This window comes from Triticum urartu, chromosome 2A (genome assembly GCF_056163025.1).
Source record: "Triticum urartu cultivar PI428250 chromosome 2A, HENAU_Tu73, whole genome shotgun sequence".
Lineage (NCBI taxonomy): Eukaryota > Viridiplantae > Streptophyta > Magnoliopsida > Poales > Poaceae > Triticum > Triticum urartu.
The window spans coordinates 533,661,318-533,679,432 of NC_141874.1; the positions used below are offsets into that span (position 1 = coordinate 533,661,318).

Here is an 18,115-nt window from a genome sequence, read left to right on the forward strand (position 1 = left end):
GAACAGGGGGAGTGGGAATCTGACGGCGAAGGAGAGGGAGACGACGACGTCGACTCCAGCGAAGAGGAGGAGGAGGAAGCTGAACCTCCCTGCTCGGAAAGGCGATCCAAGCTTACACACAACCCTGCGCGGGAACGTGGTAAGGCGACTGCTCCCGTTGGGCAGTCGTCGAAGTGCCCTCGGACCTCTTCTCCAGCGCCGACTGAAAAAGCTCCCAAGCACCCCCGCGCGGCGCCGTCCAAGCCACCCAAGGCTCTGCCAAAGATGAGGATGACTGTCCCCACCATTTCTGGGTAATGATAGAACTTGTTCTCCTTTGTCGACCATGGACGGATCCTTGGTCGATCCACTGAGCCAACTAACTGTCTTTCAAAATTTGCAGTGCTGCTACTTCTGAGATCTCCGCCAAGGACGATGATCAAGAGATGGAAGATGCCGTTACTTCCAACCCTGGTATGATTGCTGATGTTCTGCCTTGAATCGACTGACGATTTCTCATAACTCTGGTCGATTGAATTTTTCTCGTAGCGACTGACGATTTCTCATAACTCTGGTCGATTGAATTTTTCTCGTAGCTCCTCCTCATGTTATTAACCTCCCTGACGACGACGACGAAGTGCCGCCGAGAGTGAGACGGAACAGGAAAGCGTCGGCTGGCGAGACCCCACAATCCACTCCGGCGCCTGAGGCCGTAGCTCGAGACGGTGGTGATACCACTCGGGCTTCTGTGACTTTCGCCATTCCTCTGACGAGTGTGCGGCCCCCGAGGTCGACCGCAAATCCGCCTTCGCTCTTCGCCACACACCACATCCCTGAGGACCAAGTGGGTGCAGCTAAGGAAGCTATACGTCAGGCAGGGATCATGATGGAGCAGGTCAAGGTGGTTCGAGAAGCCAGCCAAGAAGCTTATGACGCGAGTTCAGCTCTTCAGAGTAACGTCCAGGTCAGTCGATTCACTGCTTGTTCTGTTAGGGTATGCTATCTGAAGAATCTCTTTTCTGAAGATCTTTAAATCTGTACACCCACTGGGTGTGTCCGTTAAGTCTTGGACGAGTGGGGGCACGCTGAGTGGACCCACTGGGTGTAGTCCCCGAGACTACGGTGGACTACCGGCAGTCGACTGTAGTCTTTATATTGTGTTTCTGTAGTTCTTCTTCACTCGGTCTGGTCAGGCCATGTCGAATGAAACCGTATCCGGTCGACTGCGGGCAGTCGATTTTTTTTCTTAAAAACCAGTGGGGGCACGCTGAGTGCACCCACTGGGTGTAGTCCCCGAGACTACAGTGGACTACTGGCAGTCGACTGTAGTCTTAGAAACGCCATCATTGTCTCTTGGTTACTCGGAAGCAACTTATCTTGGACCTCTGTCGACTGATTTTTGCAGAAATCCTGTGAACTTGTGGCTCTCTATACTGAGTTGGAGAACAAACAAATCCAGGTCAACCTTGACTTGAAGCTTGCTCAACAGAACCTGCAGAAGGCGCGAGAAGAAGCAAAAGGTATGGCTGGTGAAGTTTCTCATTCTTGACGAGTGACTTTTTCTTTCTTGCCCGTTCTTGACGTTGAGCTCACTCGACGTTCTGTAGATAAACTGGAGGAAGCTCTGAAGAAGAAGGATCAAGATCTTGCCGAAGCACAGGAGGAGGCCTTGAGCAAAATGAAGCTTGCAGAAGAGAAACTGGCTTCGGTCGGAACTCTTGAACAGGAGAACTCCAGACTAAAAAATGCTCTCGAGACAGCTAATCAAGAGGCCAGCCGACTGAAGAACGACAAGATGGTTCTGCACGACAAGGCGGGTGAGCTGGCGGGGAAGGTAAACAATCTGGAGGCTTATCTCGGTGGACTCGCCAAGAAGCTGTTCGTCATGCTCGAAGGTAATTACTCCGATCCAGCTGTCTTGCAGTTACCAAGCCCGTGTAAGGCCACTGTCTTATTCTTGAATCGTGTTTGCAGAATTCTGCCAGAGCTTCAAAGAGGAAACTAGTCGAGTGGAGCCAGGCTTGGATCCCGCCAATTCTCTCGTGAAGGACGAGGCTTCTATGAACGTGCTCCGACTGGAGTCTCGTGTTACCAGCATTGTTGACTATCTTGCTCGGCTGAAGGTTGTGATGTCGCGGATCGACACATCACTCTAGCCTGGAACGACGCTTCAGAACGACCTCGAGTCCCTGATGGTTCGACTGAATGAAGTCCCGGGTCGAGTGGCAGAATGGAAGAAATCTTCTGCTAGATGTGGTGCTGATGTCGCTCTGTCTCTGGTCCGCTTCCATTGCAAGGAGGCGCGAGAAGAAAAGCTGGCCGCCATCCAAGTTGCCAATACCAGGAAGCACAGCTTTCAAGACTTCATGGAGACTTTCATCGCTGCTGCTACTCGTATTGCAGACGGGATCGACTTGGATGAGTTCATCGCCCCTTCCAGTCCTCCGCTTGAGGAATGAAAAACTTTTATGCTTCACTTTCAATTTGCCTCGAAATGCCGAGCGGATTTTGTAACCGTTAAACTCTGTCGAGCCGAGGTCTTGAGTACTTTGATCTGAGGTCTGGGACCTTTAGGCCTTATCTGAACTTGATTTCTCGTTGAATATCTTCATGGATTGATCCGTTGAGTGGAACTTGATCTTCACTCGGAATAACCTTGTATTTGTGGTGTAACTCCGAAGGAGAAGGTAGCAGTTGATTTGCGCCCCATCGTCCTTGCGGATTGGGTTGTGTTCCGCACTTAGGCGAGTGTTGGGCTGCAGCTAAGCCCCCGAGTGGGAGATTTGCTCTCCACTCGATAGGATTTTAAACACTTAGGCGAGCACTGGGCCGCAGCTAAGCCCCCGAGTGGGAGGTTTTCTCTCCACTCGGTAGGATTTTTAAACACTTAGGCGAGCACTGGGCTGCAGCTAAGCCCCCGAGTGGGAGGTTTGCTCTCCACTCAGTAGGATTTTTTCAAACTTAGGCGAGCACTGGGCTGCAGCTAAGCCCCCGAGTGGGAGGTTTGCTCTCCACTCGGTAGGATTTTTAAACACTTAGGCGAGCACTGGGCTGCAGCTAAGCCCCCGAGTGGGAGGTTTTCTCTCCACTCGGTAGGATTTTTTCAAACTTAGGCGAGCACTGGGCTGCAGCTAAGCCCCCGAGTGGGAGGTTTGCTCTCCACTCGGTAGGATTTTTAAACACTTAGGCGAGCACTGGGCTGCAGCTAAGCCCCCGAGTGGGAGGTTTGCTCTCCACTCGGTAGGATTTTTTCAAACTTAGGCGAGCACAGGGCTGCAGCTAAGCCCCCGAGTGGGAGGTTTGCTCTCCACTCGATAGGATTTTTAAACACTTAGGCGAGCACTGGGCTGCTGCTAAGCCCTCGAGTGGGAGGTTTGCTCTCCACTCGGTAGGATTTTTTCAAACTTAGACGAGCACTGGGCTGCAGCTAAACCCCCGAGTGGGAGGTTTGCTCTCCACTCAGTAGGATTTTTAAACACTTAGGCGAGCACTGGGCTGCAGCTAAGCCCCCGAGTGGGAGGTTTGCTCTCCACTCGGTAGGATTTTTTCAAACTTAGGCGAGCACTGGGCTGCAGCTAAGCCCCCGAGTGGGAGGTTTGCTCTCCACTCGGTAGGATTTTTTCAAACTTAGGCGAGCACTGGGCTGCAGCTAAGCCCCCGAGTGGGAGGTTTGCTCTCCACTTGGTAGGATTTTTAAACACTTAGGCGAGCACTGGGCTGCAGCTAAGCCCCCGAGTGGGAGGTTTGCTCTCCACTCGGTAGGATTTTTAAACACTTAGGCGAGCACTGGGCTGCAGCTAAGCCCCCGAATGGGAGGTTTGGTCTCCACTCGGTAGGATTTTTAAACACTTAGGCGAGCACTGGGCTGCAGCTAAGCCCCCGAGTGGGAGGTTTGCTCTCCACTCGATAGGATTTTTTCAAACTTAGACGAGCAGTGGGCTGCAGCTAAGCCCCCGAGTGGGAGGTTTGCTCTCCACTCGGTAGGATTTTTAAACACTTAGGCGAGCACTGGGCTGCAGCTAAGCCCCGAGTGGGAGGTTTGCTCTCCACTCTGTTGGATTTTTAAACACTTAAGCGAGCACTGGGCTGCAGCTAAGCCCCTGAGTGGGAGGTTTGCTCTCCACTCAGTAGGATTTTTTCAAACTTAGGCGAGCACTGGGCTGCAGCTAAGCCCCCGAGTGGGACGTTTGCTCTCAACTCGGTAGGATTTTTTCAAACTTAGGCGAGCACTGGGCTGCAGCTAAGCCACCGAGTGGGAGGTTTGCTCTCCACTCGGTAGGATTTTTAAACACTTAGGCGAGCACTGGGCTGCAGCTAAGCCCCCGAGTGGGAGGTTTGCTCTCCACTCGGTAGGATTTTTAAACACTTAGGCGAGCACTGGGCTGCAGCTAAGCCCCCGAATGGGAGGTTTGGTCTCCACTCGGTAGGATTTTTTTTCACAAACTTAGGCGAAACGGATTCGTAGCTAAGTCACCCACTGGGGGATTTCGTACGCAAACAAAAGTGACAGCAATTATTGGAACACTCTTGTCTTTGATAAAAATGAACTGCAGAAGTTTTTCTTATTACATCTCATCCGAGTGAGAATTTAAGTGTAAAAGGGGCGGAGCAGTTCCGCATTCCAAGCTCGTGGCTCATCGATCTGGCGACCGATATTGTAAAGGTGATATGCTCCATTGTGGAGGACTCTGGTGACGATGAAGGGGCCTTCCCAAGTAGGGGCGAGCTTGTGTGGTTTCTGTTGATCCACTCGGAGGACCAAATCCCCTTCTTGGAAGGCTCGACTCTTCACATTTCTGGCATGGAATCGACGCAAGTCTTGCTGGTAAATGGTCGATCGGATCATAGCCATTTCTCTTTCTTCTTCCAGGAGGTCGACTGCATCTTGCCGGGCTTGTTCTGCTTCATCTTCGGTGTAAAGTTCGAATTGGGGTGCATTGTGAAGTAGATCGCTCGGCAGGACTGCTTCGGCTCCGTAAAACAGAAAGAACGGAGTTCTTCCAGTTGACCGATTTGGGGTGGTCCTTAATCCCCACAGAACTGACGGAAGCTCATCGACCCATGCGCCCGCTGCGTGCTTGAGATCACGCATCAGCCGGAGTTTTAGTCCTTTGAGAATCAGACCATTTGCCCTTTCAGCTTGTCCGTTTGACTGGGGGTGGGCGACCGATGCGTAGTCGACTCGTGTTCCTTGAGAGGCGCAAAAAGCTCTGAACTTGTCCGAATCAAAGTTTGACCCATTGTCAGTGATGATGCTATGCGGGACTCCATATCTGAATGTTAACCCCCTGACGAAACTGATAGCAGTGCAACCATCAAGATTCTTGATAGGCTTAGCTTCAATCCATTTGGTAAACTTGTCGACTGCCACAAGCACATGTGTGAAACCGCTCTTGCCTGTTCTCAGTGGACCAACCATGTCCAGTCCCCAGACAGCAAAGGGCCAGATGAGTGGAATGGTCTTCAGGGCTGATGCAGGCTTGTGTGACATGTTGGAGTAGAACTGGCACCCTCCACACTTGTCGACTATCTCCTTTGCCATTTCATTTGCTCTTGGCCAGTAAAATCCTGCTTGGTATGCTTTAGCCACAATGGTCCGAGAAGACGCATGGTGACCACAGGTCCCCGAGTGGATATCATCAAGGATTATCTAATCTTCTTTGGGTGTTATGCACTTCTGACCGATTCCAGTCGTGCTTTCTCTATACAACTGTCCCTTTATGACTGTGAAGGCCTTGGATCGACGGACGATCTGTCGAGCCTCTTCTTCGTCCTCCGGGAGTTCTTTCCTTAGGATATACGCGATGTACGGTATCGTCCAGTCGGGAGTGATTGCCAAGACTTCCATGATTAGGTCGACCACAGCGGGAACTTCGACTTCAGTCGGATCTGTGGCACTTTTCAGCTGCGGGGATTCTTCTGTAAAAGGATCTTCTTGGACTGACGGTGAGTGGATGTGCTCCAGGAACACGTTGCTGGGAATGGCTTCTCTCTTGGAGCCTATCTTTGCCAAATCGTCAGCCGCTTGATTTTTCAGTCGGGGGATGTGATGAAGGTCTAACCCCTCGAATTTCTTTTCTAACTTTCTCACTGCATTGCAATAACCAGTCATTGTCGGACTTCTGACGTCCCACTCCTTCATCACCTGATTGACCACCAAATCTGAGTCGCCATAGACCATGAGGCGACGGACGCCGAGTGAAATGGCCATGCGCAACCCATACAAAAGTGCTCCATATTCTGCTTCATTATTGGAGGAATCAAAGTGAATCTGGAGAACGTATCTGAGCTTATCTCCTCGGGGGGAGACTAATACTACCCTAGCACCGGAACCATTCAGCATCTTAGATCCATCGAAGAACATGGTCCAGTGCTCTGAGTGAATTTGAGTCGGAAGTTGCTGTTCAATCCACTCGGCGACGAAATCTGCGATTGCTTGGGACTTGATAGCCTTCTTTGCTTCAAACTTGATATCTAGGGGAAGGAGTTCAATCGCCCACTTTGCCACTCGACCAGTTGCATCTCTGTTGTGCAGAATCTCTAACAGTGGGGCGTCGCTGACGACTGTAATGGAGTGGTCAGAGAAGTAATGTGCAACCTTCTTCGTGGTCATATAAATCCCATATACAAGCTTCTGGTAATGAGGATATCTTTGTTTTGAAGGGGTCAAAACTTCAGACACATAATATACTGGGCGCTGAACTCTGAAGGCCTTTCCTTCTTCTTCCCGCTCGACCGTAAGTACTGTACTGACAACTTGTCCCATGGCTGCAATGTAAAGCAGCAGAGGCTCTTTACTGATTGGGGCAGCAAGCACCGGCTGGGTGGAGAGCAGAGCTTTGAGCTCTTCAAATGCTGCATCAGCTTCTGGAGTCCACTCGAACTTGTCAGACTTCTTCATCAGTCGGTACAGAGGCAACGCCTTTTCACCGAGACGAGAAATGAATCGACTTAGAGTGGCCAAGCAACCTGTAAGCTTTTGGACATCGTGCACACGCACAGGACGCTTCATCCGGAGTATGGTACCAACTTTTTCAGGATTGGCGTCGATTCCCCATTCGGAAACAAGAAAACCGAGTAACTTTCCACCTAGAACTCCGAATGTGCACTTTGATGGATTGAGTTTGATATCATACCTCCTGAGGTTGGCAAAGGTTTCAGCAAGGTCAGTCCGCAGGTCGGAACCTTTCCGCGACTTAACCACAATATCATCCATGTATGCCTCCACATTCCGACTGATTTGAGTGAGTAAACACTTCTAAATCATCCTCATGAACGTGGCTCCGGCATTCTTGAGGCCGAACGGCATGGTGACATAACAGAAGCATCCGAATGGAGTGATGAAAGCCGTTTTGATCTCGTCGGGTCCATACAGACGGATCTGATGGTACCCAGAATAGGCATCTAGAAAAGACAATCGCTCGCACCCCGCCGTTGAGTCGACTATTTGGTCGATGCGAGGGAGAGGAAAATGATCTTTCGGGAAGGCCCGATTGATATGTTTAAAATCAATGCACATGCGAAGTGACTTGTCCTTCTTGGGGACCATGACAACATTGGCGAGCCACTCGGAGTGGTAAATCTCTCGGATGAACTCTGCTGCAAAGAGCCGAGCCACCTCCTCGCCAATAGCTTTCCTCTTCTGGACGACGGACCGTCGAAGATGTTCTTTCACAGGCTTGAATTTTGGGTCAACTCGTAGACGGTGCTCAGCCAGCCCCCTGGGAACTCCAGGCATGTCAGAGGGCTTCCATGCGAAGATGTCCAAATTCTCACGGAGGAACTGGATGAGCACTTCTTCCTATTTGGGGTCGAGCGTCGTTGAGATGTGAGTCGGGGCAGCATTGGGGTCGGTCGGGTGAATGTGGACTGGCTTTGTTTCACCGGATGACTGAAAAACTGATTCTGAAGCATGCTTCTTGGCTCGTAGTACTTCACTCGGATCAGCAGTCTCCTGGTACTCTTGCAGCTCGACCACCGCCATCTGAGCATCAGCGATCTTTGAGCCTTTCTGAAAACACTCTTCTGCTTTCTTCCGATTGCCTGTTATAGTGATCACACCTCTGGGGCCAGGCATCTTCAATTTGAGATACACATAACACGGTCGAGCCATGAAGCGTGCATAAGCTGGCCTGCCCAAAATAGCATGATAAGCACTTTGGAAGTCCACAACCTCGAATGTCAACTTTTCCTTGCGGCAATTCTTTGAATCACCGAAAACCACATCAAGAGCAATCTGGCCGAGTGATTCGGCTTTCTTCCCGGGAATGACTCCGTGGAAGCTCATGTTACTGGTAATGAGCCTGGACATCGGAATGCCCATCCCTTTCAATGTTTCTGCATACAGTATGTTCAGGCCACTGCCACCATCCATCAGGACTTTGGTCAGTCGAGTGCCTTCGACAACTAGGTCGACCACCAAAGCTTGCCTCCCAGGGGTGGCAATGTGCGTAGGGTGATCAGACTGGTCAAATGTGATGGCAGTCTGAGACCACTTCAGATAACTGGGTGTTGCTGGAGCCACCATATTCACCTCACGGTTAATGACTTTCAGTCGACTTTTGCTTTCGACATCAGCAAAAATCATCAAGGTGGAATTGACTTGGGGGTATCCATCGTCACTATATTCCTTGTCCTCAACCCTGTCCGACTCTTTTTCCTTATCTTTGGACTGCTTGCCCTGAAACTGCTGGATCAGGAGCCGGCACTATCGAGTGGTATGCTTTGGGTAAATAAGATTACCCTCTTCATCTTTCTTGGTGTGGATGTGACATGGCAGATCCAAAACATCATTTCCATCTTGATCCTTAACTTTCTTGGGGTTCCAGGGCCCCTTGGATTTCCCTTGAATTTTCCCTGGGTTACGGCCAGGGCCTCCCCAGGGGCGGCTGGCTCGGCCTTCCGCTTCTGTTTCCGACTGGAATTTCCTCTGGTTTCTTGGGCGACTGCCTTGTGCTTGCCACTCCGGAGTCGATCTTCGTCTTCACCATTAGTGTATTTGGTGGCAATCTCCATCATCCGATTCAGAGACATCTCCCCAGTTCGACCGAACTTCAGATTCAATTCTCTGTACTTAAAGCCTTCTTTAAAGGCACAAATTGCTTGATGATCTGGTACATTCTCAACTGTGTGATGCAATGTGATCCACCTCTGGATGTAATCCCTCAGAGTTTCATTTGGTTTCTGCACGCAAGACCGCAATTCTGTAAGGCCTGCAAGTCGCTTGCATGTTCCCTCAAAGGTTGTGACAAACACTCGGGAGAGGTCCTCCCAAGTGTAGATGTTGCTGGGTGCTAACTGATTTAGCCACGCTCTGGCTGAGCCCTCTAACATGAGAGGCAAATGCTTCATAGCCACCTCATCATTGCCACCGCCAATCTGTATAGCCACTCCGTAATCTTCGAGCCAAGTGTCAGGTTTAGACTCACCGGTGAACTTGCTGACTCCAGTCGCCAACCTGAAGTTGGGAGGAATCACTGCGGCTCTGATGGCTCGACTGAAACACTCTGGCCCCGAAACATGTACTCTGCTGCTGGCAGGCGCATCTCTGTCGTGGCCTTCTTGGTGAGCTCTGTTCCTGACAACCAAACCTTGAACGAGGATGGATCTCGCATCAAAGCCTGGGTCCCTGGGGTCGACTGGAATCCTCCGCCCAACACTATGAGGGCGTCTGTCATCTCGCTGTCGGGGCGCATATGACCCACTCCTAGGGGGAGGGGTTGGCACTCGACGTCGATCATCACGATCGAATCGGTGATCATACTGGTCATTTCTTCTATGCTGATCATGCCGGTCTCCACGTCCCTCACGCCTCAGGGGCGATCTTGGGCTGTGAGCCAACTGGACTGTATCCGTTGCAACGGATCGACTGTGGATCCTATTCCACGACTGAGAAACAGCGGAATTCTGGTTTCCCGCTGCCCGGAGTAACGCTCTGATCTGCAACAAGCCTCTACCAGCCTCTGACTGGGAGGGCTGAATCGATTCTGCTATACGGGCCGCGACGGCCAAATTCTGAACTGGGGTTCGATATACCTGCGTTGGTGGGAAGAGCTGACGCCGACTGGACTCGGGAGCTCGCTGACGCGCTTGCTCGTCGAGTATTCGCTGGAGATTCTCCAGTCGAGTGCGCTCGGCCAAGTTAGCCAAGCGCGCGTCCTCCAAGGCCCGGGCCTTGGGGGTTTCTCCGACGATAGGAGTGTGGAGTACGTCCATGTTCCGGCGGCGAAGCTCCTCTCGCTGCAATGACGTGAGAGGTTCGGGGAGATACTCATTGTGGGGATGTGACGGGTCACCCCCACCCACGCCTCCATCGGTGCGAGGGAAGCTGGGAGGACTGTGTGTTCCATCGACCTCCAGAACCTCAGCCGCTGGGTCGCTGTTGTCGCACTCGGATGCGGTCTCCGCGGAGCCAGTCGAAAGGTCGAACAGGCCGTAGAGGGATTCGTCGGGCTCGATTGCCACGACTTGTGGGGCGGCCGACTGGCGAGCCACGGCATGCCTCACCCACCTCTGAAGTCTTGACCGACCGGAGCGCTTGCGCCAGTGGGAGACAGGGCGGGGAGACGACACGGGAGTCGACCGATACTGGGTCGACGGCTGCCGCAGGAGGACGCCACGAACACATGCGCGGAAGTGCGTCGCACCGCGGACGGGGAGCGCGTCGATGTCGAGTGGGGCCTCCTGAAGCCAAGCGGAGTTGTCGGCGATGAACGTGAGCACGCCGAGACAGATCTCGCGGCCCTCCACCAAAACTCTGCACGAAACCATGATCAAAGGGATCGGAAAAATCGCAACTTCTCCAACTAGGCGGTAAGATTCCTGCCCCACGGTGGGCGCCAACTGTCGTGGTTCTAACTCTGACAGTGATGTAGGGGGGGTGTATGGAGAGGCTAGATCTCAGCTATGGAGAAGTTGTAAACACACCAGGATGTACGAGTTCAGACCCTTCGCGGAGGAAGTAACAGCCCTACGTCTCGGTGCCCGGAGGCGGTCGATTGGATTATAGGTGTGTGAATAACAGGGGTGCGAACCCTTGCTACTGAGGAGGGGGGTGGCTTATATAGAGTTCGCCAGACCCCTCCAGCCCTCAGTAATGCGGGGTTAAAATACATTAAGACTGGGCGTTACTGGTAACGCCCCTAATAAAGTGCTATGATGACCATAAAGACTACTTAATGGCCGACCGTTTGCTTGCGGAGTGACTTTAGATCTCCTGTCAGTCGAGTGGTTGGCTTCGTGGTCAAGTGATAGCTCCCTGGTCGAGTGTCTTGAATCCGTCGAGTGGGATACCTTCAAGTCGATTGAAAGGTGACTTCTTCTAGGGATGTCCTTGGGTAGGCCTCTTAGGACAGGTCCATGCCCCTAACCTAGGTACATAGCTTCATCATGCACCACTTTGCAAGCTTGTGCTAGTCACCACACACATCACAAAAATACATGGGTTGCACCTCTGGATAGATGGAAAAACATATAACAAAAGACATGTAGAGCTCAGGGGCATATCATGCACACAATAATCATGGCAAAAATGACAAATATCTAATTGGAGCTGCAGATCTGACAATTAACTCAAATAGCATTCTTCCAACAGCATTTCGGGCATCAAGATGAACTCAAATGAAAATGATGCAATGAGATGAAATGATGTACTCTCTGAGATGAACATTTTGATATGCTATATGCCCAAAACGGAGCTACGGATGCGGAGTTATCACAGGTCAAAGTATGCAAAATAATCTGAGAACTTGGTGAAAAAAAGGTCAACCCCTAGGGTTTCCAGATCCAGATCGGATCTCGCCGGAGCACACAAAACGAGGTTCACCGGGGATGGAGTTGGAGGACGCCAGAGCTCGTCGGGGAAGCGGGGGTCGGCCGGATCTCGCCGGATCCGGGCCGGGGTGGCGCTAGGGCAAGGCGGCGGTGAGGGCGCCGGCGCGGGCGCGCTGCGGCGCGGTGGCGGCGGCCGGAGCGAGGGTCCGGCGGCGTGGGCTTGCGGCGGCGACTCGCGCCACACCGGCCGGTGAGTGCGGCGGCGAGGCGGCGCCGGGAGGGAGGAGGACGCCCCGGGCGGCGGCGGTGGCGACCCGGGCCGGGAGGGCCGCGTGCGGGCTCTCCGGGCCGGCGCGGTTGGTGGAGGCGGCGGCAACACGTGGCGCCCTGCGGTTGGTCGCGGGCGGCGGCGGATGTGTCCGGCGGCCGGCGGACGTGTCCGGCCGCGCGGAGAGGGTGGATCTAGGGTTTCGGGCGAGGGGATCCGCGAATTTTGAGGAGGGGGTCTATATATAGAGGTAGAGGGAGCTAGGAGTGTCCAAATGAGGTGTGGTTTTCGGCCACGCGATCGTGATCGAACGCTCTAGATGATGGAAAGGGTTTTGGTGGGTTTTGGGCCAACTTGGAGGGGTGTTGGGCTGCAACACACACGAGGCCTTCTCGGTCCCTCGGTTAACCGTTGGAGCATCAAACGAAGTCCAAATGGTACGAAACTTGACAGGCGGTCTACCGGTAGTAAACCAAGGCCGCTTGGCAAGTCTCGGTCCAATCCGGAAATTTTTAATCCCCACACATGAAAGAAAGGTAGAAATGACCACCAGAGGAGAACGGAGCGCCGGAATGCAAAACGGACAACGAGCAAAATGCTCAAATGCATGAGATGAACACGTGTGCAAATGCAATGCACATGATGACATGATATGAGATGCATGACAACGACAACAACACACGGAGACAAAAACCCGAACCCGAGAAAATAAAATAACTTAACCCCAGAAACGGCAAGAGTTGGATTACATATCAGGTAAATCATATCCGGGGTGTTACACCGGCGCCGCGGGAGACATCTCCACGGCGGCTCTCCCCCACGAGGCCCCTTCGGCAGCGGCGTCCATACCAGCCGGACCTGCTGCTGCTGCTCTGGCTCTTGTTCACTCGTGCTACTGCTGCTGCTCCAGCTCTCGCTCGCTCGCGCTGCTGCTGCTCTCCCCCTCGCTCCTGCTGCTGCTTTGCTCCGATTTAGCTACACTTCAGTCGACTGAATCGACTTTTGGGTCAGTCGATTTTCAGGGGGTGAGGGGCTCGCCGGAGTTAAGGAAGAACCACCTGCAGCAGGGACGGGGGCTCGCCGAAGAGGTACCCCAATATCTATCTTAGGGTTCAGGGTGGGGGCGGCGGCGGACCGGCGGTGGGGAGTTGTTTCGGGACAGCGAGCCAACGTTGGGGCCGACGGTTCGGCTGGTGGTGGCTGGCGGCTCAGGGGGGTGCAGGTTGAAGATGAACTGCAGGCCCTCCCTAAACTACATGTCAAGTGCCTCTCTGCTACCATTGCGTTCAGTTTTGACAGTAACATTCAGATTCCACAATAAATTTCAGTTTCGACAATTAAGTTCAGAGTCAACGGTTTTTACCTCATCCGTTGTAGCCAGGTGATTTTTGGTGATGTAAATTTTATATCTATTTTACATCATCTATTGGAGATGCTATTAGAATCCCACTTGAGATTGACGATGTATGTCTTGTGCTGCTTCAGCCTTGACGTCTTACGGCTCACTGGGGCTGTTCCAACGATAGAACGATCCATCACAACAGAGCAGTGCCCTGGACGCCGTCTACAGATTCCTCAGATCTTCCCCCATACCTCCGACAGCCACCTCTGCCTCAACTGCTTCAGCGACCAACCCAATGATGATGAGGTTTGACACGGCTACGGCAAAGAGGTTGTACACTTGTTGCATCACTTATTACTATACATTCATGTCGGTCCATTAGGGCTATTTTGGTTCGACGGAAAAACATAGCAATAGGGAATTTTCCAATGGCACTCTACTATTCAATTATACATGAATTTTGTTAAAAGGAATGAAGCAAAACATCCACCTGGACCTACTTTTCAAAATCCTATGCATGAAAACAAGACCAAGTGCATTAGTGGCAGAATAACATTCTAACTGTACACGCTTTCATATGGTTTCACTTTATTTTGGCAATGTTTCTTTGCATTCCTCTGCTCTTCCAATCTATTATATAATTAAAACGATAGAAAAACCAACGGTGATGATTTGGCACTATAAAAGCTAAGATGTATCAACGGCAAAGATCTAAAACTATATTTTTTCTAGAAAAGATCTAAAACGGATTGATATTAGGAAAGTGCACACGGACGTGTACTATTGCACGTGAATTTTTTTGCACCTGAAAAAACATTGAAACGGACATATCCTATTGCATGTAACATTAGGCAAGTGTACACGGACATATACTATTGCACGTGGAAGACTCTGAAACGGATTGCTATTAGTCAAGGATATGGTCGTATACTATTGCAAACTGAATAATTTACAGCGGACAGTCATCCGTACAGAATTCAAACTCAGCAACCTTTGACTAATATAAAGGTTGGGGCAGACACCCCAGAACACCCACGGAATAATAGACGCTAAAACACCCATTGAAGGGAGATCCACACAACAACATATCCACACAAATCGAAGGCGCGACATATGTCGGGACGCCCAGCACATCAAAGGACGGAAGAAGAAACGACAGACACATCAAGTTTGGGTAATATATATAGCTTCAATCTTGAGGTTTGTTTACATCTTTTCATCCCTGCATGTCTTTGCAGCCTCCTTATGAACACCATGTTTTCCTATTCATTAACCATCAGTTAGAACACTTCTTTCTAACCAAATTTCATTATTGCATTACCATATGAACCACTCCTTCTAAAATTGTTTTGAAGGCAACATCTCTATGGCGTACACGAAGTTAAGTGAGTTAACCACAAGAGGACATGCATGGAATATTAAAGCCAAAGTAATGACAATGTGGGACTCGATCAATGCTTCGACTGATGAACTTATAAGCATCGATATGATCTTGATGGATGAGCAGGTATTTTCTTCACATAATTAACAATGGGGATCGTTTTATTGTCAAAATTACTACTAAGATTTTCCTTTCATTGAATTTTGAAGGGCCATACAGTTCATGCTACTATTTGGAAGAATCTAATAGACACTTACAGAGCAAAGATCAATGAGGGTTCTATATATGCTTTTAGCAATTTTAAAGTTGTAGATTCGATAAAATATCGACCAGTCAGCAATGAAATTAAAATTACTTTTTTATACAACACAAAATTAAAGGAGATGAAAGGTTCATCGGATAATTTTCCAGATTACTACTTTGAGTTTGCTAGCAAAGATACCCTACAAGAACATCTAGAAAAAGACCAACAATGCTAAGGTATGTTCACAATCATATTCTTACTTCCAAGTGGACAATTTAAATTTGATGTCATTTCTTGGTGGTTGTATTAATAAACTCAAATGAATAACTTTCTAATTTTTGAAGTCTTTAATCTTCCAATTTGCGGATGTCACTGGGTTACTTACCAACATTAAGCCAATAGAATCAAGGATAATAAAGAAGAAAACACCTGCAGATGTACGTCAGATTGAAATTCTAATGCCAAAGTAAGTGTATATCAATGTATCAACTTTTCACTAAAGGGTAAAGGTTGTTTTCTTCCACTTATATTATTATTACCATTAATTACTTTGGAATGAATTATTCAGGGGTGATAGAATCAGAGTATCATTATGGGGAAGATTAGCTCATCATTTAAGTGAGGATGTAATTGGCAATCAAACAATTATTATTGTTACCTCAACAATGGTGCAAAAATTGAATCGTAAGTTGAATATGTTTACATGTCCTTTTTCATACCAAAATAATAAATCTAATTGATTTATTGTTCATTAAATAGGTTTGTGCCTAAAGTCAACTAGCGCCACAAGATTATATACGAATCTAGATATACCCGGGACTTGGGAACTTCGTGGCAGGTATTAAGCACAATTTGTAGGTTCTGGTCATATAGAATTTCATAATATATCTTCATTTACTAACTTTTTTATAGCCACTCCATCGAAGAAACTTTACCAAAAATGATGGAGATAGATAAAAGTACTCTAGGGACACTAGAAGATCAAATGTTTTATAGAAGGATAGCCTTAAAAGAACTTACTGGAATTAGGCATGATAACCCAACAGATGAGGTAATGAATCAAAACTCTTCTAAGACATGATGTTGTAGAAGCCTCCAATACCTACAGATGTATTTGACATGTTTGTATGAGTGACCGCATATTCTTTAAAGAGCTATATTTTCTTCATCAACTTTCAGGACTTTATGTTTACAACAATAGCTACAATTAATCGGTTACAAGAAAATATTCAATGGTGGTACATGTCATGTGATGTTTGCAACAAAATTGCTACGAAAGAATCACATAATTATTATTGCAAGAATTGTGATACATATCCAGAAGGTTTAACACCTAGGTAAGCATATTCTCTTGATTTGACCATCATTATGTACTATCACATATGTGTTACACTAATAAAATGTGATTCTAGGTATCGTATTCAGCTTCAAATTAGTGATCGCACTGCTACTACAAGTTGCACTTTATTTGATGAAGAGGATGAAAGAATGCTCAATACATCGGTCTCATTCCTGTTGGATTCCTTAGATGGAAAATTTGAAGAACTCCCAAAGATTATACAAGAATTATGTGGACAAAGACTTATCTTTCGATTCAAACTCAACAATAAGAACCTCACTCTAGGCATGCAGAACTATGCAGTAAAGAAAATATTTGCGCCTGATGAGAAGCTTGAGAAGCAATACTTAGAGGATAAAGCTGAAGAGGTAATGGTCTATTAAACTATCAAATCTATTTAGACACCAATTATTATACTCTTTTATATGGAACTATTGAAGCAAATATTTACAATTCTTGATCCATTGTGCTCAACAGGATTTGATGGATGATGAAGTGGACAACATGTTAAAACGAGAAACAAAGAAACCGAATGAGCCAGTCAAAAAGGTGATTGAATACTTCACTGTACAAGCTTTTCTTTACATAAATTCATCTCTTAATTCATCCATTTATGTGATTTTTGCAGGTACAAATCAGCAAGTGTGAACTTAGCAAAAACATATGTGAGTTGGTACCAGTGAAAGAGGAGCCAAAAGATAAAAGAAATGGGAGTACAGTACATGAGAAGGAGCATCAACATCAAAAAATCATCAACGAGTGTCGATGGTGGGAAAAGGAGGCGAAGATGTGTTGTATTATCAGACTCGGAAGATGAAGAAGTGGAAAATAGTATATCTGAAAAATTAGAAAAGGCAGCGCCCAAAAGCACCAGAAGTGTTCATGCAAAAAACAAAAAGACAAAAGTTGAACATGAAGGCTCCACAAGGATGACACGAAGTTTGACCAAAAAGACTAATAGCATCAAGACGATGTAATCGTCAACTCAAAGATCAAGTACACCAAACAAGATCCAAGAGAAGAAGGACCTTTTCCAGAAATTTTTTGGGACAGTACTTTATCCTATATTTATTATTTTAATGTATTTGAGGACTGGAATATTTAGTATGTTTTTATATATGATCAACATGTATGAACAATATGACATTTTGTTTTCAAACAATTCAAGTATTGTATACTATTCAGAAGATAGAATGACCAGTACATTCATTTGATCTTAATCAATTTAGAATTGCATTTGTGTGGTTGGTCAAAGCTCTAATGTGCCTGCAACATTTGCTAAAACTACAATGTACTAGCATGGCCTAGAATATATGAGAACAAAAATGCTCAACTGTATTTGAAAAGATTGAGTTGGAAATCCATCTGGAATACTATGAAAAAAGTAATCAAAATTATCGACTGCGAATTGTTCCATATGAAGCCACAATGAAATTTAAAATGACAGAAAGATGGATTGAGCTTTTATCTGGGGCGTATATTATTACATCACGAACAAGCATATGGATGGGGACTCACAGAATTAAGATTATTTTTTTCTCACTAACCCTCAAAAGATCCGACCAAAATTATTTTGCAGACAAAATGTATTTGGGCCAGACGCACACCTAGCGGAACTAGGTACAGACTAGGCAAGATAGTTGAAGGCCAAACCTGCGCTGCTACTTGCGGCACTGATGCACCCAGGTTCCGCTCCTTAGTGCCTGCTGCGCGGTGCTGCTCCACGCAGGTTGTAGCTACTTGGTTCACCTCACGAAAGCTCGCTTGTGCCGGCGTTTCCGTGCGGCCGC

The 18,115-nt window shown here is 48.3% G+C and overlaps 1 protein-coding gene across 1 annotated transcript; it reads left to right on the forward strand.

The window, feature by feature from the left end:
- The first annotated feature begins 14,727 nt into the window (after positions 1-14,727).
- On the forward strand, positions 14,728-17,623 carry LOC147985768 (replication protein A 70 kDa DNA-binding subunit B-like). Its single transcript, XM_087541734.1, has 11 exons — positions 14,728-14,868; positions 14,952-15,219; positions 15,350-15,452; positions 15,555-15,670; positions 15,746-15,824; positions 15,899-16,037; positions 16,166-16,323; positions 16,399-16,693; positions 16,803-16,874; positions 16,954-17,043; positions 17,555-17,623. Exons 1-11 carry the CDS (start codon positions 14,728-14,730, stop codon positions 17,621-17,623), a joined length of 1,530 nt encoding a protein of 509 aa, XP_087397860.1.
- Positions 17,624-18,115: the final 492 nt, after the last annotated feature.